We start from the raw sequence: 25891 nt of genomic DNA on the forward strand, positions 1-25891 counted from the left end.
TCAGCAGTCACAAGGCATTTCCATAATAAACATGATTAATCATAGTGTTATCACAGCCTAGAATATTATTGCAGTCAGTACAATATGGTGCTAGAGAGACTGCAAATGAGGCTGGTTGCATTTTATGAAGAAGTTATATTACACATTCATCGTTTGTTGGTTAAAATTTCTCAAATTTAATTTTCACTCCATCTGTTTTGCACTTTATCTAATTTCACTGAATGCTTTCATCCAAGGGAGCCATGAACAGATCAGTCATTACTCCATTTAGAAATTTGCATTTTATGTGACACAGAATTGGGAATTTCACACCTAAGAACATTGGATTTGAAATGACATGCCATATACCTTATCGTTTTTTTTTTTTTGTAAGTTAACTTTTAGTAAATCATAGTAGGGCAACTTTCTGAAACCTGGTAGTCATCTGGCCAAAGCCACAGCAAATAACTGTGCTTATAAAAGGTTACTCCACAGAGTTTTAAGTGGCCCATGTCCCGCAGGATTTGCCAGTTAATTTCATCATAGGTTCCTAGGACAAAGAGAATTCACTAGAAATCCAGAACTATACCTGCTTGATTGTAGATACTCAAAGGTGATTTTTCAAATCATGGTAATATCATTAACCTACATGGTAAAATCTCCAGAACATACAACTTTGGGGATATGCCTGACTATGGGGGTCAGACATCAAGACTCAGCGTCTGACTTGCCAGTGACTTTAGAAAAATCATGTGAACAACCAGAGCTAGTTTGGAATTGACCTCAGGTGCTTACGTTCTGGGAATGAGGGACACAGGAGCTTCTTTGGCATCTCATTTTACATGGAGAACTCAAAACTATCTAATCTGATGTGCACACAGTTTGCTAAAACAGTCTAGCATCAGAGGCACAAAGTATCCTCTTGTCTGAGTTTTATGAACAGAGATTCCGGGGTGGTGTGCCATCCAACATGAAGGGCTGCATAGCCGGCTCTGCCTCAGAGCGGCTCTCTCTGGAAGCCAAACCGTTTCCACCCATTTGTGCTCCAGGACCATAACCCACGCTGGTGTTGATCTGGAGGTACCGCTGTTAAGAGTCACGCTCCGTTTAGTTTGTCTTGGCTGAATGTAAAGATTCTCTAGGGAAACCTGTATGTCACATTGATTTGCTGAGAATCCAGGGATACACCTGAGACACGGCTCACCACTAGATCATGAATCCTTCTCCTGGTTCCTTGTTACACCTGCTTCCATTCACCAAGTCAGCCTTAGTGACAGCATAAGTTCTAGGAAGCAACAAATCTAACCACACCTGGCCTTTATTCTATGCAAACCAGCCAGCAAAGCACCTGAACAAATATTAGCCTGAGACTCTGAGATGCTGAAAGAAGACACTCTACTAGCCTTTAGTCCAGAGTCACTTAAATGCACCAAGTCTTAGTGAACTTAAAAATGCATTCACAGAACATGCTGTTCTTCCCCTTCTGATTCAACAAAGTACAGAACAGCACTTAAAAATCTTATTTAAAAAATCATAACTCCCACTAATTGGCTAATTTGCTAAATTGCATTTATTTAAGAATTACACACATCAGGACGGAGCATTAAAATACTACATGGTAATGAAGGGTGTCTAATCAACATGGAGACTCTGCCAGTGCAAGTGGTACAGAATTTCTGAAAAGGAAACGTGAGGCAGGACGAGCCCTGTTCACCATCTTATTTCAAGGAGAACAGAGCCAGAAGGCTGAAAGACGGCAGAGAGACTAGAGACGGGGAAACAATGGCCCAGTTTATTGGCTAAACGTCAGTCTTCTGGAAATTCTGAATATATTAACATTCAAGTGACCAAAAGAAAGATTTCTTAATATTTTTGTAGGTCTTTGCTATTTATAAATCCCCTTTGCTATTATCATATTATTTGATTCTTACAGCAAGCCGGTACTAGATATGATTTTTATTAGTTCCATTTTAATGATGGAAAAGAACAACTTAGTTGAAATATCAGAAGCGGAACCAGCAGAGGTGGGACGCAACCAGGAGTCCCCTGACCCTAACTCTTCCCCACATCTTCTCTGATACAGTTCTGGGCAATAAGAATATGTGATTCAGCTTGGAACAAATTAGCTCATCCGGCCATTAGCAAGCTCTGAGAATTGCATTATTACTAATGCCCTTCAGTCCTGGCTCTAACTTTGGAAACAGCTTTTAATTTCTGGTTTCCTTGACTGGTTATTCTATTCAGTGACATTGGGATGATGCAAGTGCCTTCAACTCAAAAGATCCCATGGCAGACTTGAGAGCTTGAAAGGACAGTGCTGTCAATGCCCAAATATGACCGACAGGGCTCTGGGCTGGTCGTCATGGAAGGCATATGCTACCCTGCAATCACCCAGCATGATCACTGTAGAGACATTTTCCCATCCCTTTGTTTACTCAGAAGTTGATTTCAAAGACATGTTGCAGAAATAGTTTATGGAATAGTTAGCCTTGATGAGGTTTTGGCCTGAAGCGCTGTGATTTAATAATACATCCTCGAAGAGTCGGGGGCAACCGAGCATGCCGGCACTCCCTGCGGCCTGTGGGATCTTAGTTCCCCGAACAGGGATCAAACCCTGGGCCCGCTGTAGTGGAAGCGCGGAGTCTTAACCGCTGGGTCTGCAGAGAAGTCCTGCTGGCCCAGTTTTTGCCTGTGGCAGCATAGACGATTGAGACGGACCTGCTCCCGTCCTTTCTGCAGTGACCCCAGTTATGTCACTTCCGCAGCAACACAGCAGGCAGCGCCTTCTCTTTGTCAACATGTCGTCAGTCATAAGAAAGATGGTGGTGCCCTACAACCGATTTTTGTTAGTGGAAGGTAGAGCATCCTGGCCCCTGGTAAAGACTTGGCCTGCAGTGCAGGAGACCCTGGTTCAATTTCTGGGTCAGGAAGATCCACTGGAGAAGGGGTAGGCTACCCACTCCGGCGTTCTTGAGCTTCCCTGGTGGCTCAGCTGGTAAAGAATCTGCCTGCAATGCAGGATCCCTGGGTCGGGAAGATCCCCTGGAGGAGGGCATTGCAACTCACTCCAGAATCCTTGCCTGGAGAGTCTTATGGACAGAGGACCGTGGTGGGCTGTAGTCCACGGGGTCGCGGAGAGTCAGACATGACTAAGCGACTAAGCATAGCAGAGGTTACGCAACTCAAACACAATTTCTACTAAAGAATACGACCCAAATTCAAAGTGACAAGTGCGATTGAGCATAGTTGGTTGCATCATTCTGTAGGCAAACGTCATATATTTCAGGGTTATAAATATGCCTTTTTCTCCATACTTGCTAAACGCACACTTTCCAATTGTAAGAAATTTCTTCCATCCCAAAGGTTTTTGATAAAGCTTTATAAATAGAGTAGTGAGAGGAGAAGGATGTCTCTTTTTTGCACTCCTTTTTTCAATCTTGAGTGTGTCAAGATGTATGCAGAATTTGAATGAGAAACCTTTTAAACTTTAAGTCTAAGCTGAGATGCATTAGATTCTCAGTATCTTTTAAAATACTTTAATGTATTTTGAGTAGCCTATAAAAATGAAGTGGTGTGATTTATTTTCTGATTTTTGGAGATAACCATTACATTGTTGACCTTTGCAACAGCACCACTAATGCTTCATATAGTGCACATACTTCAAACGAAAAAATATTTTCCTTCTAGAGTTTTCACAGCCCTCACTCCCGGAGCTGGCTTCTCTCTGAAACAAAGTCAGAATTTCATTTCTATAACACGATAGAAGAAGACTTATTTGGATACAAACTGAGATATTCTTCCATGGCTTTTGGTGATGTGTTATTATAGCAAATATTTGGGGAAAAAATCATATTGGACTCTGTCCCATTCTATGGTAAATACAGTGCTTATCAACTTTGAGACTCTAAGTCTGTAACAGCCCCTAAGTCTTTCTTTTCCTCACCCACCTCAGCTCTGATGAGAAGCCCAGCAGGTGCTACTTCCTTCTTCCTCTCTGAATTCTATGGCTTAATCTGCCTTTGGAACTAGTTCCCAAAGCCAAAGAATGAAGCGAAGGAGGCAGGCCCAGTCAGGGGGCTGAGTGGAGCAGAGACACAGTGGCAGAGGGACAGGAAAGAACCGTCAGGAAGGAGGGACGCAAACCCCCCCTCAGATCCTGGGTTTCTGAAGTGCCCAGGTGGGTGGAGTGGGACCATTACCCGGAAGTAGAAGCTTGTGTTGTAAGCGCCTGCCAAGGAGAGACGCAAGACAGAAGCAGCGTTCATATTAAGGGAGCAGGAGTGTTTGGCCTCCAGAGAGTCACCGCGAAAGAGCCCATGCTCCTGACTGCTCTGAATCTTTCTTGAATCCCCAGGTACTTTAGGGATCCCTGAACATGTCATCTTAATTTGCTCTTTCCTCAATGCCTGAGAGAAAAACACACTGCAACCTGCAAGTGACATACACGTCAGAGCTTCTAACTGTTCATTCGATGTAACTTTCAATTTTAAGTTTCCATTACCTGGCTTGTAATTCTCATTAACTGAGGTCAAAGCAAGGTGCGCAAGTATCTGGTCATGGACTGTCAAATTTCCCCACGCCCTATTGTTCGGCCTCCTTTTGTCTCGTCACAACAAAGGGAAGTGTTCATCAATTTGGACCGCTTTCAAAGTGGAGTGCTTTTGCAGTTATAAAAACTCCAGCTATTCTTCTGCATTTAATCAGCTGCACAGTGAACATTGCTTTTCTCCTCCCATGACTTGAATAATAACTGTTAAGTAACTGTTTTTCACTTTGCCGTCTTAACAAGGGCGAGCCAGTGTCAGAATAAACCCATGTCCATCGAGGTTGTGAGATTTGGGTTCCCAACTGGAAGCTTCACCAACAACCATAATGCAAGTAGTCAGTACAATCTAGTCGTATTTTGAAAGACAGCTGTGTTAACAGCTATTTACAACCAAATTTGATCATATAGCTTTATCCTTTCTAGAAAAAAATGGCACCTTTGCTGTTATTAGAAGAATTTCAGGTATTCTTTACATATATTCTTTACATAATGACTGTCTTCTCAAAACTATAAGTATATGGAATGTCCCCACCACTAGTTGTATCTGGTGTTTATAATGTATGTAGGATTCTACTTGCAACTTTGGATGTCTCTAGGTGACATTTTGGGTAATGATCTTTTTACTCTTCATGAACAAAAGTCCAGATTACTCACACGTTAACATGGATGACTACACTCTGCATTTTTCTGCTACTTATAACAAAGATCCTTGCCCAGTTTTAATTTCTACATCTCTATTTTTTTGCATCACCAGCTTCTAAGTGTCTCTTGTAAGGCCTAGTACCATGATATGTGTTTCTCAGCAGTTCCCCCTGCTCCTTATCGCTAATGCTGTGCTTCCCCCTTCTCTCCTTTCTGTCTTTATCCACAGAATGTTTTCGTAGACAAACCAGCATTTCCGGAGTATAAAGTTTCTGACGCAAAGAAGTCCAAATTCATACTTTTGCATTTTAGCACTTTCAAAGCCGGCTGGGACTGGCTTATTCTATTGGCGACGTTTTATGTTGCCGTGACGGTACCTTACAACGTCTGCTTCATTGGCAACGATGACCTGTCGACGACTCGGAGCACAACGGTCAGTGACATTGCAGTGGAGATTCTTTTTATTATAGGTAAGAACCAATGGCTGTTTTCCTAGATTTGCATAGGGGGAAGGCAGATGTGTTCCAGATTTTTGTAACATGAATTTGAGCTAAGATCCATTTGCATGGGCATAACTCAGCCTCTGATGCAAATTTTGGAGAAGCACATATTTGGATTTCTGAAAATTACCTTTTCCAGCTTTCTCTTGGTTCCTTTTTGCAGAGATCTACACTGATGTTTTCTGTTTCTATCCTTATTTCATCAAAAGCAAGCTGAACAAGACGTAATGACTGTTCTGTTCTGTGCTCTCAGCGTCTGTGATGGTCTTACCTGCACAGGGTCAGAGATGAGTCTTGGCAAGCACACATTAGGGGCGTCCTGGTAATGGTCCATCCTGGGCATGTTCCTTCAAGCCCGCCTGTGCCTTCTGGGAAGCTGATGGTGGTTGCCACAGGTGGCCTAGTTGCAGAAGCAACGGATTACATAAGCTTCCTAGTCAATCATCAGAAGCACCGAGTATCTGACTTTACCTAAAGCAGAGGCCCTGAGGGATGTTTGCTAAGAATATTTATCTCTAGAACACTGGGGATCTCAGCTGAAGCTGCGTCTGCTCCGTGCTTCTCGGCCTTCTCCTAGATTTCTGTCCCTTAAAGTTCCATCTTGTGTAGACCACAGCCAAGCTCTTGCTTGATTATTCTAGATCACTGTGAAGGCTCAGGCTGATCCCCTGTGGAGCTTCTGAGCACCATTAGCAACCAGACTCCTGCATTTCTACCTGGTCATGGTGATGTAGGCTAACATCACTTCTGTAAAGACGAGAGAACTGAAAATGTTTTCAAGCAGTAGGTGAACAAGGGACTGAAAAAAATGGACCCTAAAAGTTCAAAGAAAAGGAAATGAATAAGTGAAGCAAGTCAAAAGCTTGTTTCAATGGTTACGGTACATTTTTCTCTGTGGAACTGGTGCAGTTTGGGGTTCTCCAATGGAATGTCAGCATGAGTTTGCTCTGCAAGAGTTTTATGCCCTTGGTGTGATTTTGGCATCACAATTAACATGCACTTCCCAGGCATACCCCTCAGACCCCAGCTCCCACCCCAAAGGTGATGACCACAGTACGTTTGGACCACTAGGTGGCAATGTTGTCTAGTTAGGTATCTTGGTAAGGTTAATAGTTTAAATAAATTTATCTTTTTTTAACCTAAACTATTGTTTATTGGAGAAGTAAAACCCTAGAGGAATATTAAACCACTGTTAAATGGCAAATAACATTCTAGTTTGAAGTAGAATTGTGTGAGATGTGTTTCAAGACGGCCGTGTGGGATAAGTCTGAATTCACCTGCTCCCGCGAAAACAGCAAGTCCACCGCTGCACAGGGCGCAATTTCCTCGAAAACAGAGCAGAAAACCAGCTGAACAGCTCCTTCATTAAAAAAAAAAAAAGGATAAAAGGCCCATGTCAAGAAGGTAGTTGAGGCAGAGATATGGTCTCTCCCAAACCACACTGCTGGTGTGGCCGCCTGCAGCTGGAAGCCCAGCGAGCACACGGAGCCTCTTCCTGAAGAGTGAAGGGCTCGTGTTCACCCACAAGCACACGGAGCTTCTCCCTGAAGAGTGAAGGGCTCGTGTTCACCCGCAACAAGCTCATGGAGCTTCTTCCTGAAGAGTGAAGGGCTCGTGTTCAGCACCACAAGCTCATGGAGCTTCTTCCTGAAGAGTGAAGGGCTCGTGTTCACCCACCACAAGCTCATGGAGCTTCTTCCTGAAGAGTGAAGGGCTCGTGTTCAGCACCACAAGCTCATGGAGCTTCTTCCTGAAGAGTGAAGGGCTCGTGTTCAGCACCACAAGCTCATGGAGCTTCTTCCTGAAGAGTGAAGGGCTCGTGTTCACCCACCACAAGCTCATGGAGCTTCTTCCTGAAGAGTGAAGGGCTCGTGTTCAGCACCACAAGCTCATGGAGCTTCTTCCTGAAGAGTGAAGGGCTCGTGTTCAGCACCAGGACCCCAGTTCTTGAGACCTCACCTGAGAGACAAGCCCCTCAAACATCGGACTTTGAAAGTCAAAGGGGCTTGCATCTGGAAGACTCAAATGGCTGTAGGGAACAGAAATGCCACTCGTAAGGGCTCAACTGCAGACCTAGACAGCCTGGGACTGAGTGTCAAGCAGTAGTTTGAAAAGTGCCTAGAACACGTGTGCAGAAGATTTGTTAGCCAACCTAACGTGTCTGATGAAGGCACAGAGGCCGGGGGCCTCCAGGGTCTGAGTGGCCAGAGGGCCCCACTTTTGTGCTCCTGCTAGCTGGTGCTGATGGGTGTACCCCACTCCTGCAGTTGGCCACGGCCCTATTTAAAGTCACTAGTGCGTGCTCCACGATTGTCTGGTGGCCAGGGGAACTGGTGTCTCTGGGCCCCATGGGACTAAAACAACCTGAGACGCAGTTCTTGGCAGGCTGCGACTCCTAAGGCATGGCACAGCACAGACTGAAATGCACTCCAGATCTTCCTGTGAAAAACATCCATCTGCTTGTCTAGCGCTTTGACCTGAAGGGCAGGCTTCAGGTTTACTACACATCTATGGATTAAGAGGGATTCCTCCTTTGTGTTCTTCCTTGGCTGTGCTAGAGCTCATTAGTGCTTCCCAGTGAGAAGCTTAAAGATCATCTAAAGCCCTGATTTTTGCAACTGTCACCAGAGCAATATCACCAAATTGCCTGTTCTAGAGGTCAGCAGAGTTTACAGCTAAAGTCTCGGAGGATGATGTATATTTTCATACTTTTAAAGCTTCTGCCTGAGGATCTGACTCCCAATCAGCCTGAAACTAGGTGTTGAGATCCTCCCTTAGGAACATTGACACTTGGCACACTTAACAAATGAGATATATCAAGAGAAAATCAAGATGCAGGGCAAGGTTGAGCAATACCCTACTCAAGGTATTCATCCCCTACACAAGGTCTCTCCGTCAGGACTGGAAGAGGTAGCTGTTCTGACTAATGCATAGAAACAAATAGAATCAGGCAGAATTAAGAAACAGAGGAATATGTTCCAAATAAAAGAATAAGAAAAACACCCAGGGTGGGGGGGTGGGGAAAAAACCTTTAATGAAGTAAAAATGATAATTGATTAGGTGAAGAGTTCAAAGGAATGTCATAAAGATGCTCAACAAACTCAGAAAGGAATGGATGAACATAGTGAGAATTTCAGCAAAGAGATGAAAATAGAAGGCATCACATAGCTGAAGAATACGATAACTGAACTGGGAAATATACTAGAGGAATTCAATTGTGGACTAATTGAAGCAGGAGAAAGAATCAGTGATCTGGAGACAGGGCAGTGGAACTCACTCAAAGAGAGCAGCAAAAAGAAAAAAGAATGCCAAAAAGTGAAGATAGCTTCCTATGGGACGACTTCAAGCAAAATAACATTTGCATTACAGAGTCCAGAAGGAAAAGGAAGAGAAAAGGGGGTAGAAAACTTATTTGAAGAAACAATGGTTCAAAGCTTTACTAAGCTGGGGAAGGAAATAGACATCCAGATTCAGATCCAGAGAATTCCAAAAAGAGAACCCCAAAAGAGCCACACCAAGACACGTTATAATTAGAATGTCATAACTTAGAGAGAATCTTAAAAGCAGCAAGCATAAAACAACTTATTGTGCACAGGGACAGCCCCATGAGACGATCAGACTTTTCAGATCAGAAGAGAGTGGCATGATATATTCAAAGTGCTGAAAGAGAAAAACTTCCAAACAAGAATAATCGATCCATCAAGACTGTTGTTCAGAATCAAAAGAAAGATAGTTTCCAGACATGCAAAAGCTAAAGTTCATACCACTAAAATGGTCTTACAAGAAGTGTAAAGGGACTTCTTGAGAGTATTAATTAGTAATAAAATTATGTGAAAGTAAAAATTCTATCAGTAAAGGTTTTTCTTAGTGATTTATAAAGCTTATATGAAGGTTAAAAGATAAAAGTGGTTAAAAAAAGCTATAACTATAATAATTAAGGGATACACAAAATAAAAAGATATAAATTGTGACTTCAAAAACAGAATACATGGGGGGTAGTAAAAATAGAGTTTTAGAATGTGCTCAAACTGGCCTTGTTATCAACTTAAATAGACTGTTTTATTTAGGCCGTCCTGTGTGAGCCTCATGCTAACCATGAAGCAAAAGCCTAGAGTAGATACACAAATGGTAATGAATGAGAAAGGAGTTTACTCATAAAGAAGCCACTAAAATGCAAGGAGAGAGAACAGGGAAGAAAAAGCAACTACAAAAAGTCACAAAACAATTAACAGGATAGCATCAAGTGCATAACTGTTGATAATCACTTTGTACATGGACTAAGTCTTCCAACCGAAAGACATAGGATGGCTGAACGGATAAAGAAATAAGGCCTGATCTTCATACTGCCTACAAGAGAAACTCACGTTAGATGTAACGACACACACAGACTGAGAGCCAAGGAATGGAAATGATGCTTCACACGAATGGAAGCAGAAAGAAAGCTGGGATAACCGTGCTCATGTCAGACAAAACAGACTTTAAAACAAAGACAATGAAGAGACAAAGACAGGCATTACATAATGAGGAAGGGATAAATCCACCAAGAGAATATAACACTTGTATTAATAAATATGTATGCTCTCAACACAGCAGCGCCTACATACATAAAACAAGTGTTAACAGACCTACAGGGAGCAGTAGGAAGCAACACAGTAACACTAAGGGACTTTGTTATTTCTCTTACATCAATGGATAGATCACTCAGAAAGAAAATCGAGAAGGAAGCATTGGCCTTAACATGTTAGACCGGATGCAATGAGCACACGTATAGAGCATTCTTTTCAAAAGTAGCAGAACACACGTTCTTCTCACGGGCACGTGCAACGTTCTTCTCAAGGGCACGTGGAATATCCTCCAGGATAGATCATATGTTAGGCCACATAGCAAGTCTCAATAAGGAGACTGAAGTCAAAGGAAGCATTTTTTCCTGAACCCATGGTATGAAACTAGAAATCAGATACAATAAGAATAAGAAGAAAACTGGAAAAACCTTAAATGTGTGGAGATTAAACAACATGCTACTGAACAGTGAGTGAGTCAATGAAACAATCAAAGGAGAAATCAAAAAATGCCTTGAAACAAATGAAAATGCAACACAGCAGAATCTGTTGAATGCAACAAAAATAGTTCTGAAAAGGAAGGAAAGTCATAGTGATGCAAGACTCCCTCTAGAAACAGAAACATCTCAAATAAACAACCTAACTTTTCACCCTCAGAATACTAGAAAAAGGATAAACAAAACCTCATTTTAGAAAAGGCAGAAAAGCATTAGAGAAGAAATAAATGAAACAGAGACTAAAAAGAAAGTGGAAAAGATCAGTGAAACTAAGATCCAGTTCTTTGAAAAGATAAAATTGTCAAACCATTAGCTAGATTCACTAAGGAAATAAAAAAAGAAAGTGAAGCTCAAATGGAATCAGAAATGAAACAGAAGACACAACTGATGCCAAAGAAACACAAAGGATCAGAAGAAACTGCTGTGAACAATTATACGCCAACAAACTGGCCAACCTAGAAAAGTGGATACGTTTCTAGAAACATATAATCTTCCAAGACTGAATTGTGAAAAAATAGAAATCCTGAATAGACAAATTAGTAGTAAGGAGATTGAATCAGAAAACAAAAACTGTCCAATGAACAGAAGTCCAGGACCAAGTGACTTCATTGGTGAATTCTACCAGGCACTCAAAGCAGATTAAATATGTATTTTTCTCAAACTCTTCTAAAAAATCAAACTCATTTTATGAGACTATCATTACCCTGATACCAAAACAAACAAGGGTACCACACACATACACAAGAAAATTATAGACTAATATTCCTCATAAACGTATATGTAAAAATCCTCAACAAAGTATCAGCAAGACAAACTCAACAAAACATTATAAGAATACACATGACTGAGTGAAATTTATTTCAGGAATGTAAGAAGGATTCAGCATCTAAAAAACAACCACTGTGATACACCACACTAACAAAGAGAAATGTAAATCACATAATCATCACAATAGATGCAGAAAAAGCATCTGAAAGAAGCTGACATTCATTATGATAAAGAAATACCTCTTAACCAAGTGGGTATAGAGGAAATGTTCCTCAGCCTAATAAAGGCCATATGATAATCCCGCCGCTAACATCGTAGTACATTCACTGAAAGCTTTTCCTCTGAGATCAGGAACAAGACCAAAAAAAACCCATTTTAACCACTATTTTTTTGACATAATGTTAGAAGTCCTAGCCACAGCAAGTAGGCAAGACATGGTAGTAAAAGTCATCCAGATTGGAAATGAAGAACTAAGGTTACTTGCACTTGATACAATTTTATGTCTAGAAAAATCTTAAAGATCCCACCAAAAAAGTATCAGAACTAGTAGCTATGTTGGGAAATTTGTGGGGCTACAAAATCAATTTACAAAAATCTGATGTATTTTTATATACTAACAATGAACTTTCAAAAAGAGAAATAAAACAATTCCCCTTACAATTGCAAAAAAAAAAAAAATACAGAATAAAGTATCAAGGAATAAACTTAATGACGAAATAAAAGACCTGGTGAATGAAATCTTGGGACACTGATGAAAGAACTGAAGAAGACACAATGGTCAAAACATTCTACACTCAAGAATCAGAAGATTCAATACTGTTTACATGTTTATATTATCTAATCTGTCTACAGATTCAGTGCAACCTCTACCAAAATCTCAAGGGCTCTTTTCACAGAAATGGGTCAGTTCAGTTCAGTTCAGTTCAGTCACTCAGCTGTGTCCGACTCTTTGCGACCCCGTGAATCGCAGCACGCCAGGCCTCCCTGCCCATCACCAACTCCCAGAGTTCACTCAAACTCATGTCCATCGAGTCGGTGATGCCATCCAGCCATCTCATCCTCGGTCGTCCCCTTCTCCTGCCCCCAATCCCTCCCAGCATCAGTCTTTTCCAATGAGTCAGCTCTTCACATGAGGTGGGCAAAGTACTGGAGTTTCAGCTTTACCATCAGTCCTTCCAGTGAACACCTAGGACTGATCTCCTTTAGGATGGACTGACTGGATCTCCTTTCAATCCAAGGGACTCTCAAGAGTCTTCTCCAACACCACAGTTCAAAAGCATCAATTCTTTGGCACTCAGTTTTCTTCACAGTCTGACTCTCACATCCATACATGACCACAGGAAAAACCATAGCCTTGACTAGATGGACCTTAGTCGGCAAAGTAATGTCTCTGCTTTTTAATATGGTATCTAAGTTGGTCATTACTTTCCTTCCGAGGAGTAAGCGTCTTTTAATTTCATGGCTGCAATCACCATCTGCAGTGATTTTGGAGCCCCAAAAAATAAAGTCTGACACTGTTTCCACTGTTTCCCCATCTATTTCCCATGAAGTGATGGGACCGGATGCCATGATCTTAGTTTTCTGAATGTTGAGCTTAAAGCCAACTTTGTTACTCTCCTCTTTCACTTTCATCAAGAGGCTTTTTAGTTCCTCTTCACTTTCTGCCATAAGGGTGGTAAATGAACATATATTAATCATATGGGCATAAAAACAGACACATAGATTAATGGAACAAAACTGAGAGCCCAGAAATAAACTCACACATATATGATCAATTAATTTTCAATAAAGAAAGCTAGAATATTCAATGGAGAAATGACAGTATCTTCAATAAATGGTATCGGGAAAATGGGACAGCTACATGCAAAAGAATAAAAATAGGCTGCTCTCCAATACCACGCACAGAAGTCAACTTGAGTTGGTTAGAGACCTGAATGTGAGGCTTGAAACCATACAGCTCTGAGGGAAACCCATGGACAATAAGCTCCTTGACTTCAGTCTTGGTGAGGATTTTTTGGGTCAGGCACCAAAGGCAAGGGCAACAAGAGCAAGAGTCGATGAGTAGGACTCCATCAAACCAGAAAATTTCTGCACAGTGAAGGGAACCATCAAAAAATAAAAATAAAAAGGCAATCTAATGAATGGAAGAAAATGTTTGCAAACCATATTTTTGATAGGAGGCTAATATTCCAAAATATACAGAGAATTCATTACAACTCAATAATAGAAAAACAATCTAATTAAAAATAGAGTACAGGATATGAAGAGACATTTTTTTCAAAGACATACAGATGACTAACATCACTAATCATTCAGTTCAGTTCAGTTCAGTCGCTCAGTTGTGTCCAACTCTTTGCGACCCCATGAATCGCAGCACACCAGGCCTCCCTGTCCATCACTATCTCCTGGAGTTCACTCAGACTCACGTCCACTGAGTCCGTGATGCCATCCAGCCATCTCATCCTTGGTCGTCCCCTTCTCCTCCTGCCCCAAATCCCTCCCATCACCAGAGTCTTTTCCAATGAGTCAACTCTTCTCATGAGGTGGCCAAAGTCCTGGAGTTTCAGCTTTAGCATCATTCCTTCCAAAGAAATCCCAGGGTTGATCTCCTTAGAGAAATGCAAATCAAAACCATACTTGTTAACATGACTATTGTCAAAAAGACAAGAATAGCAAGTGTTGGTGAGGATGTGGATTAAAGGGAACCTCACACACTGTTGGTGGGAATGTAAATTAGTGCAGCCACTGTGGAAAAGAGTATGGATATGCTTCAAAAAATTAAATTGAAATAGAACTACTGTGAAGTGAAAGTCGCTCAGTCGTGTCCGACTCTGTGACCCCATGGACTATGGCTTCTCAGGCTCCTCTGTCTTTGGAATTGTCCAAGCAAGAATACTGGAGTGGGTTGCCACGCCCTCCTCCAGGGGATCTTCCCAACCCAGGGATTGAAACCACGTCTCCTGAGTCTCCTACGTTGGCAGGCAGATTCTTTACCACTGAGCCACTGGGAGAGCATCCTGATATGAATCTGAAGAAACAGAGGAGACTAATTCAGAAAGCATCTGTGCCTCTGTGTTCACTGCAGCGTTATCTACAATATCCGAGACGCAGAAGTAACCCAAGTCTCCATGGATGGATCACTGGGCGTAAAAATGTGCTGCCCCTATATCTACGGGTTCCACATCTGCAATCTCAACCAACTGTAGATCAAAAACATTTGAGAAAAAAAATTTTCTTGGAAATTTCCATAAAGCAGAATTTGAATTTGTCATACACCAGCAACCATTTACATCACATTTACACTGTATTTACAGTGATTAGTCCTTACATGACATTTGCATTATATTAGGTATAGTACTTAATCTAGAGATGATTTAAAGTCTATGGGAGCATATGTGTAGGTTATACACAAATACTGCGCCATTTTTGTGAAATATGAGAATCCACAGATTTTAGTATCCTGGAGGTCCTGAAACCAATCAATTCCTTACAGATACCGAGTGAAGTCAAAGTTACTCAGTCGTGTCCGACCCTTTGTGACCCCATGGACTGTATAGTCCATGGAATTCTCTAGGCCAGAATACTGGAGTGGGTAGCCTTTCCTTCTCCAGGGGATGCCCCCAACCCAGGAATCGAACCCAGGTCTCCCACATTGCAAGCAGATTCATTACCAGCTGAGCCACCAGGGAAGCCCAAGAATACTGAAGTGGGTAGCCTATCCCTTCTCCAGGGATACCAAGGGGAAACCATTTACACAGTAGAATACTATTCACCCATTAAAAAATGATGAAATATTGCCATTTGCAAAAACATGGATGGACCTTGAGGGTATTGCGCTATGGAAAACCAAACCAATAGAGAACAATTTGGTGGTTGCCATAGACCAGTGGTCCCAACCTTTTTGGTACCTGGGACTAGTTTCCTGGAAGAAAACTTTCCATGGATAGGCAGGGGGATGGTGCAGGGGGTAATGTGAGTTTTGCCCAGTCAGCCGGTGCTCACCTCCTGCTGTGTGGTCTGGCTCCTAACATGCTGCAGGCAGGGAGTAGTCCCCGGGCTTGGGGCTGCGGACCCCTGCTTGAGAACGGGGGTGTTGGGAGGTGGGCAAAATATGTGAACAGGGCCAAAAGGTGCACACTTTCAGTTATAAAATATAAAAGTCTCAGGAATATAATGCATAGCATGGTGACTACAGTCAATAATACTCTATTGTCTGTTTGAAAGGTGCTGAGAGAGTAAATCTTAAAATGTCTCATTACAAGGAAAAAAAATTATGGGACTTTGTACCAAGGGCTAATGGTAGCTAGACCTATTGTGATCATTTCACAGTATATACGAATATCCAATCATTATATTGTAGTCCTGAAACTAATACAATGTTATATGTCAATTTTACCGCAATTAAAAAACAAAGGAAAAAAATGAAGATTGAAGACAAATGGGGTGTGTCCATATGCCAGCGCTTTAGTTTTATGTCCTTTTACTTTGCTAAACTTTGATGCTTTCTGCCACCCACCCAAGAAAAATGTAAATCAGGGCTCTAAAAAGCCTCCTCACAATCACGTCAAAGTGCTCATGGACTTGGGCAATCATTCAACATATCTAAGCCTGAGTATTTGCTTAATGAATATTTATTGCAGCTATTTTTCAACTCTGTTATAGAGACAAGGCTGTACCTTGAACTTTTTTTCCCTCTCTTCCTGGTTCTTAGATATTGGGCGTCTCTAGGCTTGGAAGCCATTTCTGCTCCTCCAAGCTCACTGATAGACGGTGTCTTGTTTATGCTCAGGGAAGCTGACACTTGTGAGAAAGATATGTTATTTTTTTCTTTTTTTCCAAGCCTGCTTTCCTCTACTAAACTCATGGAGTGTGGCTTACCCCTCTGATAGCTGTCCTTAAACCTTCTGCTGTTCTTTCTTACCACCAATTCTACTGTGTTGCAGACAGCGAGAGTTTTTGCTAGGTAAACAATACCTGTCTCTTTCTAGTTGCGTGAGAAAAGAGTGGACACCCACTCCTGTTTTTATGCGGTTTGGCTTCCACAAAGATGACGTTATAGTTTGGTATATGTCCTGCTGAAGCAAGCACAGACTTTATAATTTGGGACTTGCCAACAGCTTTAGTGTGACTTCTGCCTGGAATCCCTAGTTGACTGACTTATTTTTATAAGCACTAAAAACATCTCTGCTCTTTCCCTACTGTGATACTCCTGCTCTTTCTTCTTTTAAATGAGCTTAAACTCATCTATAGTTTATAATAAAATATCTGGAAAAATAGTTTAACCTTTCTTACAGTACATTCCTCCAGAACTTTTATTCTAAATATTTCACAAAGGTGGCCTAAAAATGAACATTGAGAACTCAGTCAAATACAAGGAATAAAAAGTGTTTTGCCTCTAACAATATATTTTTATAATATGAAGGCAGGGTTTATATTGTTTAATACTAAATAAAGTGGTATGTGAGCTTCCCTGGTGGCTCAGCAGTTATCTGCCTGCAATGCAGGAGACCTGGATTCCATCCCTGGGTTGGGAAGATCCCCTGGAGGAGGGCATGGCAACCCACTCCAGTATTCTGGCCTGGAAAATTTCATGGACAGAGGTGCCTGGAGGGCTACAGTCCATGGGGTCACAAAGAGTCAGACACAACTGAAGTGGCTGAGCATGCGGGCACACAAAGTGGTGTGTGCAGTAAGCCTCACGAGTGTATCTCACGTGTTGTTTACATTCTGTTTATGCTGCTGCTGCTGCTGCTGCTGCTAAGTCACTTCAGTCGTGTCTGACTCTGTGCGACCCCATGGACGGCAGCCCACCAGGCTCCCCCGTCCCTGGGATTCTCCAGGCAAGAACACTGGCGTGGGTTGCCATTTCCTTCTCCAATGCATGAAAGTGAAAAGTGAAAGTGAAGTCGCTCAGTTGTGTCAGCCTCTTCCCAACCCCATGGACTGTAGCCTCCCAGGCTCCTCCGTCCATGGGATTTTCCAGGCCAGAGTACTGGAGTAGGGTGCCATTGCCTGCTCTCCATCTATTTATAGATCAGTGTATTAAATTGGCATCTTATAATCAATGGGTCAGAACTGTTAAAAACTAGTTCAGCAAGAGATTTGGGAAGGAAAGATTTTCATATAGCCAAAAAAAAAAAATGATGTTTTTCAAAATATTCTTTTATTTAAACCACTATATATACATGAGATTATTTGCTAAATGGGGAAAAATTAAATGTTCCATGAAAAATAAATATCAATGTATAACCAAATTTAAAGTTGGAAGGTAGTATATCCCTTTTGGAGATTCACAGTATACTTTAGCATTATAAATTCCCTGAGAAATTCAGTGTAAAGAAATCTGTTTAACTGTTATTAATCCATCATCTCCTAAAATTATTTTTATTTCTCAGCTAATTCTTCTCTGACCACTCAGTAACCCTGTTTTGGGAAATCTGACTCAAAACTATTGTTCCCTGATAGAGTCACCATAAACAAAGTATCTGAGTGTGATTCTGCTTGTCAGAATATAAATGTGAATTATGAGCTTGAATCTCTCCTATCTATCTCCTATCTATTCTCTTCCTCTTCAAATAAATTGTTTATAAGACACCTTTATGGCAGAAAGTGAAGAAAAACTAAAGAGTGTTCCGCAGTTGACCTTAATTATCAGAAGAGACATAGGAAAGAAGGTGTTGTTCACAGAACAGGAAGCTGAAGTTTTGCACCTCTAGGCTTTTGCTAGGTCATCTAATACAGTTAAGTCCTGTACATATAAATGATTTTCCTTCTGAGAGCACTTTTGTTAAGTCTAATTTTTTCGTAAGTTCAACAAAGTTAGCCTAGATACTCAACTAACACAATTGGGTACACAGTACTGCATTGTAATAGGTTTATAATACTTTTCACACAAATATTACATTTTAAAAAATGCAAAAAATAGAAAACCTTTTTAATCTGACAGTATGGTAGGAAGTACAGCAGGTGGCACACAGGGGCTGGCATCGAGTGAACGGGCAGGAGGAGGAAGAGGGGCTGGGAGACAGCAGAGCTGAAGGGCCCTCAGCAGCAGGAGACCCCGGCTCGTCCCTGCTGCTTTCACACCACTTCCAGACGTCTGGGCCTGAAGTAAAGACACTGAACGACCGCACACTACGCAGTACCACACAGTGGATCACACAGAAGCACTTGTAGAGGGTGCCTGCACGCGGCAATGTATGCCAGACGTGTGCCCTAACTCACGTGATTTGACGTGTGAACGACGCTTGCATCTTTGAAAGTGAGCAACTTGTAGGTTTGAATGTAGGGAATTTACGGTAATGCTCCTATTACTGGAACCACTGTTAATTAGATATTCCATTACTGATAGAGCTATCACTCTAAAAATAAAAAAATAAATTACTCTGCTATTCACCACGACTCCAAGTACTGGGCAATATCTATTTCAGAAAATAGAATGCTCTTTCTTCTGACCTGTCATTTTACCATGAGCCTATCTAGGAAGTGACTTGCATGTACTTCTTACCTGCAGTTATAACCACAAAGGCTTAGAAGCATAGGCTACACCATAAATCTATAACTCTGACCAAGTTGATCTCTCTAAGAAGTCCTCAGAAAGCTACAGGTCAAAGGAAACAGGGTATGCAACTGTACTTTCTGTTTACCCTGCACTTAACTTTGTCATGAAAGGAAGCTGAGAGTCCTGAGAGCTAACAAGCAGTCCTACACTGTGTAGTCTCCTCGAGGTCTGAACATCCAGCATTTTTACCCCCTGCCCACCAGCAAGCCTCCCCAGTCATTACAATGCCAAACACCCCGTGCATATTAGAATGGCATTTTTTCCTCAGTGTTACATCTTTAAGATTACACTCTGTGCTGATTTAGGTAGCTCTAGTTCACTGGTTCTCAGAGGGGACAGTATCATACATAGATACTATTTTAGAAATATACAGGTTTGACTGTAATGCATTAGTCATCGCTACCATCATTTGGTATTTGTTTGGTGCGTTTAGATCACAGTTTATATATCTCCAAATGAGTTCACCCCAAACCCCGACCAAAAGAACAGAATTCCTGTAAATGCAGTATTTCCTATGAGTGCACGTCTGTATTTTCATTATTTCTGATTATTTCGTTTCTTTCTCCTTTTGTCTGCAGTACTTGTTAGCCACAAGTTCTGTTCACCTACATGTCATCAAATTTTGCTGTCTCAGACTCTATTTCTTCATGTCATTTAATTTTAATTATTACCTTGTGACATAATTTAGGTCTGTTTATAGATAAGAAGGAAAGGGGAGAAAGAGTAAGAAATGTTCCAAGACCTAGCTAATTACTGGCCAAGCTAGGACTGAAACTCACTGGTAAGTTGGGAAAAAACAGTAGCGTCCTTATGAGGATTGAGTTAATTATATCAAGAAACAAAGTCACTCACACTTGTGTCAGTAGTGATGAGTGCTACCTTGGTTTATTTTACTACCCATTATTTTCGGAAAACTAGCACTCTTTAATACATACTGAAAATCCAGTTGATCATAAGAATAAAATAGATCAGAATATTCCACATCTTTAGCTTTCAGGAACACAGGTGCCTGGGGATCATTTACCACTGAAGCGTGTCAGCTTCTCCTAGAGACTTGGCTCAGCACCCTTTAGAAGAGCTAAGAGCAGATCTCAAATACTGTCACCCTGATGCTGCTGCTGCTGCTGCTAAGCCGCTTCAGTCGTGTCCGACTCTGTGCGACCCCGCAGACGGCAGCCCACCGGGCTCCCCAATCCCTGAGATTCTCCAGGCAAGAACACTGGAGTGGGTTGCCATTTCCTTCTCCAATGCATGAAAGTGAAACATGAAAATGAAGTCCCTCAGTTGTGTCTGACTCTGTGCAACCCCATGGACTGTAGCCCACCAGGCTCCTCCGTCCATGGGGTTTTCCAGGCAAGAGTACTGGAGTGGGGTGCCATTGCCTTCTCCCTATGACTACCTAAATCAAGTATCTTTAATCTGCAGTGTTGTGGCCTGGCATGAACTGAATGATTCCCCAACAACATTAGAGGTGATGACTCCCCTGTCTTTTCCCGATCTCTCATCAGCCCTTCTAGGAACAAGGAACTGAGATGATCTGCATTTCAGCCCTTCCTTTCTTTTGCCCGGGTCTTATGAGGCTTGAGAACGGAAGCTGGGCTTCCAGTACTACAGTCAGGAAGGAAGACCTTAGCTAAAGCCTTAATCACCAGCTTTAGAGGAACAAACTTGTCTATTCAACAACTTCAGGATTTTGTTGGATCTGTGTTCAACTTCTAATAGTATTTCTAAATGCATTTGCTTTGTGAAACTTCTCCCCAATCGCCTCTTCATGTGCACGATCTGTATGAAGTAAAGTCACTCAGTCATGTCCGACTCTTTGCAACCCCATGGACCATAGCCTATCAGGCTCCTCCGTCCATGGGATTTTCCAGGCAAGACTGCTGGAGTGGATTGCCATTTCCTTCTCCAGGGGATCTTCCTGACCCAGGAATCGAACCCGGGTCTTCCACATTGCAGGCAGACGCTTTACCGTCTGAGCCACCAGGAAGCCTTTTTCCGTTTAATGTGGACCAAGGAATACTGTTCTTATCCCATTCAACTCCAGTTCGCTCCTCTCCAGTAGAAACTCAAGCCTCAACAGATTTAATTGTTTCAGGATTCTTGAGTGCCTTTTTCTGTTCAGTTCAGTTGCTCAGTTGTGTCCGACTCTTTGTGACCCCATGGACCGCAGCACGCCAGGCCTCCCTGTCCATCACCAAGTCCCGGTGCTTGCTCAGACTCATGTCCTTCAAGTCAATAATGCCATCCAACCATCTCATCCTCTGTCGTCCCTTCTCCTCCCGCCTTCAATCTTTCCCAGCATCAGGGTCTTTTCCAATGAGTCAGTTCTTCGCATCAGGTGACCAAAGTATTAGAGTCTTTTCTGTTAAGGCAAAATAAATAAATCTCAGTGCAGTTTGAAAGTATATAGACATTTCATTGCCATTTCATTGTACAACTCACCCCAACTTATATTAGTTTTCCTGAAAAGTGCAAAGATGTTATTTCCCCCCTTCGTTAAATGACTGAAAATTGAAAATATAGACTTTGATAGTGGAGGGAAAGACTTTGAAGAGTAAATAAAGTTGAAATTTCATTGTGATGATGGAATTGCAGTAAATTCTGCCGCTGAATGATTTGGGCATCCTGGTATTCCCAGACTGCACTTTCAGAAGCGTTGGTTAGTTAGCATCTTTCTATCTCTTAGTGTCTGAGTCCTTCCCTCCTATCTCCCTCCCTCTGTTGGACCCATTCTTCCTGTTAATTTCTTTCTGCCTTTTAAATATAGGGCGGCCACGGAAGTCCGTCCACACAGCCCTACATCCCCACGTCTGCACAGCTACAGCCCCACAACCCAAAGCCAGAACCAGGCTGAATTACTCCATTTGGCCATTCACACTGATCTTGAATGGAGTCACAGGGTCTCTTACTAAGAGCAACTCAAGAAGACATTCATAGCAGGGCTCAGATTTCACCCTTGTCTCGCGAAGACATTTTAACCCAACTACCAGAGTATTCCCAGTGCCTACATTCACAGGTAACATATTTGGAATATTAGATAAATGAAATGTATTGCACTGAAAATTAACCATTGACTGGAAATGAATCAGTGCTCATTTGGCTACTTACCAGCCATTTCCTGCTGAATAAGTCTAAGCCTGAGAACATGGCAATAATTAAACCAAAAAAAGAAAATTACTTTCTCTTCTTCAGATATATTGTGCTAATTATATAAACTTTAAATAGGAATAGTGGAGAAAGACAAGTGGCCTTCAAACACACCCATTCCAATACGGCCATTCCAACAGTAAATATTTCTGGTTGCTGCTTTCTCTCCTTTTCACGTGGTTATAATCATAGTCTACACAAATTTTGGTGCCTCCTTTTAAAGTCACATTTTAATATACATGTTTCTCTGTGTTTTTATGAGTATTTCTAAACATTGAATAGTGGCATGATATTCTGCCATGTGAACGAGCTAGTCTGTATTCATAATCACGTCTGATTTGTTACCCATTTAGGAAAATTTTTATTTTCTTGCCCCTCAAATAAAATACTGCATTGAACATCTCTGTGAAAAACATGCTTAGTCACTAACTATGAGTCTGAGTGAACTCCGGGAGATGGTGATGGACAGGGAGGCCTGGCGTGCTGCCATTCATGGGGTCGCAAAGAGTCGGACACGACTGAGTGACTGAACTGAGCTGAACTGAACATGAATCTGTACTGAACGCTTTTTGTTTGCCATGTGCTGTTTTAGAAGCTGATGGAGCAGCGAAACAAACGGAGATCCTGCATGTTCTAACAGGAGGCCAGAGAGAAAACAAGCACAGCAATAGCATATCAGACGTGGTGAACTGATGAAGCCAGGCAGGTCACAGAGTGGGGCAGGGATAGCTGCAGTCCTAAGTGAGGTGGCCAGGAAAGCGACCTGAGAAATGACTTTAGGGAAAGACAGAAGAGAAGCAAGGAACAAATGTATGTGTTGGTGACCCTTCCAAGGAAAAGAGCGCCTAGTGCCAAAGACCCTGCTCCTGTGGCCAGAAGTATTTTGAGGAACAGAATTGTTGGGTCAAAAAGTATTAATATATTAACATTAATTTAACATTTTTAAAGTTTAATTTTTAAATTACATTATCCTTATAGCAATTATTGGTAGTAAAACTCCACTTGCAATGTGATTTTTCATGCTCATATTTTTTAGAATAATAACCATTGTGAGAAGGCTCCAGGTGCATATGGCTTTCTGAATTTTTTAATAGTCATTTAATAGAGTAATTCAGACATAATGTTATTAATATTGTATTATTGTTCCTTATTCCTTTCTTTAAAGACATTAGATATATAGGAAAAATAGAGTTGTATTTGCCAGACACACACAAAACTTATTTTACAATGCACCTGAATTATTTTAAAGTCTGAAACATTTGTGAGATGGCACACTTTTAGGAAGCTTATCTTGGCACACATCCGAGAAGGATGCTGCCTGAGCCTCCCAGATTACTGTAAATAGACATGAGAAGGAACACGCACTCATGAAATATGAAACAGCGGTGCTTGTTTTGAGCGAGGCCAGAAAATCAAGAATGGAACATTACTAAAGTTAGAAACCCAGAAGAAAATGGTGCGTTCTTGATTTAGAAACTTATTGCAAAATAATGAGGTTTGTTTTTTTTTCCATTTGTCTCTTACCCAAATGAGAACCCTACTGTGTCATTCTCAGCCCACTTTTCAAGTATATTTTCTCGCAATATAAAAAAAAATTGTGTTCTCTACATAAAAATGGCATTGTTCATGTGGCTTATAGTCTGCATTTCAGCTCGTGCACTCAGCATATGCCGTGGGCGTGATCTTTACTCCCATTACCCCCACTGGCTTTTTTAAATTTATTTTTAATTGGAGGATAATTGCTTTACAATGTTGTGTTGGTTTCTGCCATACAACAGCATGAATCATCCATAAATATGCATACATCCCCTCTCTTGAACCTCTCTCCCACGCCCCACACCCCACCCCCTGTCGTCACACAGCCTCCTGTGTTATGCAGCAGCTTCCCACCAGCTATCTATCTCCCGTGTGGTGATGGACATGCTTGACACTGCTCTCTCAATGCACCCCATCCCCTCCTTCCCCAGCTGTGTCCACAGTCTGTCTTCTATAACTGCATCTCTATTCCTGCCTTGCAAATAGGTTCACCAGCACCATTTTTCTAGATTCCACATGTGTGAATATATGATAGTTGTTTTTCTCTTTGTAACTTAGTTTACTCTGTATAACAGCCTCTAGGATCATCCATCTCAGTTCAGCTGACTCAAATCGGTTCCTTTTTATGGCTGCATAATATTCCATTGTATTTATGCACTGCAGCCTCTTTATCCATTCATCTGTTGATGGACATTTAAGTTGCTTCCACGTCTTGGCTATTGTAAATAGCGGTGCAGTGAAATTGGGGTATGTGCGTCTTTCTGAGTTGTGGTTTTCTCACGGAATATGCCCAGAAATGCGACTGCTGGGTCAGAGAGCACTTTTCTTTCTCTCTTGATGAGCCTCCGTACTGTTCTCCATGACGACTGCACCAGTTCACAGCTGCACCAACAGTAGAGGAGGGTTCCGTTTTCTCAACATCCTTCCAGCTTTTCTTGTTTGCAGATTTTTGATGATGGCCATTCTGACTGGTGTGAGGTGGTACCTCACTGTAGTTTTGATCTGCATTTCTCGAATAATAAGCGGTGTTAAGCAGCTTTTCACTGGCCATCTGTGCATCTTTGGAGAAATGTCTCCTGAGGCCTCTGCCTATCTTTTGACTGAGTTGCCTGTTTCTCTGATATGAGCCGCACTTGCTGCTTGCATCTTTTGGAGATTAACCCTTTGTCAGTTGCTTTGTTTGCAATTTTTTTTCCCACTCTGAGGGTTGTCTTTTCATCCTGTTTATGGTTTCCTTTGTTGTACAAAAGCTTTTAAGTTTAATTGGGTCCCATTTGCTTATTTTTTTTTATTTTCATTACTTTAGGAGGACCCCTATCATTTTAATATAAATATATAAATAATTTAGAAAACCAAATACATATTGAATATTTTGTGAAATTGTTTAAAGATTTTAAATCGCTGAAAACATTATGGTCACTCATCTAACTCACTGAAGATCAGTGTGATGCCACCCATGTGATTACACTTGGCAGTTCCTCAGCAGAGCATAGAAAGCCCTTCATGGTTTGGACTTCATATCTCTAACCTTTGACCTATCACCACATGCTCCTCCTTTCTGTGACCCCAGCCACACCGGACCACCAGGGTCCAGCCCCGGTTTGATCTAGGGTATCCAAAGCGTGGATGGCGAGGCAAGAAAGGTATATAGATATAGATTTATAGACTTAGAGATATATAGAGAGATAAGAAAACAGTTAAGAAAATAGAGGAGAGAAGGAGGCTGATATTCCTTGGTTTACACAAAAAGCTAATAAAGTCTCAAGATAAGAACTTGCTGTGTTCATGTAGGCCACGGCACCCACTTGTATAGCGGAGTGTGCCCCACCTTGGGCTCCCTCTCACGTGGGTCTTAGAAGCCCGGGCAGAAAAGTGAATGAAAAGAGCCTCTGTGTTCCAAGGGATCAGCCTGAAAAAGAGAGGGAGAGAGAGGGAGAAAGAGAGAGAAAGAGAATTGACATGAGGGAGGCCAAGCTTGTGAAAAAACCCCATAACTTTATTTTCAAAAGGTGCTTATACACCCTAAGTTTTACATAATGGAAGACGCAGAGTCACGCAGGGGCAGCAGTCCTGACCTTTGTCGATACCAGGCTTTCTTTCTGCATACCTTTCTGTATACAAAAGGTCTCAGGTGAGTTACATTATCTTCTGGC

At 41.7% G+C, this 25891-nt stretch overlaps 1 protein-coding gene across 1 annotated transcript in view; it reads left to right on the forward strand.

Moving 5' to 3' along the window:
• Positions 1 to 25891, forward strand: part of KCNH8 (potassium voltage-gated channel subfamily H member 8) — a 476768-nt gene that overhangs the window by 259910 nt on the left and 190967 nt on the right. Inside the window, exon 5 of the mRNA XM_052642660.1 lies at positions 5397 to 5637. Within this exon, the coding sequence (XP_052498620.1) occupies positions 5397 to 5637 (241 nt within the window). The remainder of the gene's footprint in view (positions 1 to 5396; positions 5638 to 25891) is intronic.

The sequence above is a fragment of the Budorcas taxicolor genome, chromosome 1 (genome assembly GCF_023091745.1).
Source record: "Budorcas taxicolor isolate Tak-1 chromosome 1, Takin1.1, whole genome shotgun sequence".
NCBI classification, from domain to species: Eukaryota; Metazoa; Chordata; class Mammalia; order Artiodactyla; family Bovidae; genus Budorcas; species Budorcas taxicolor.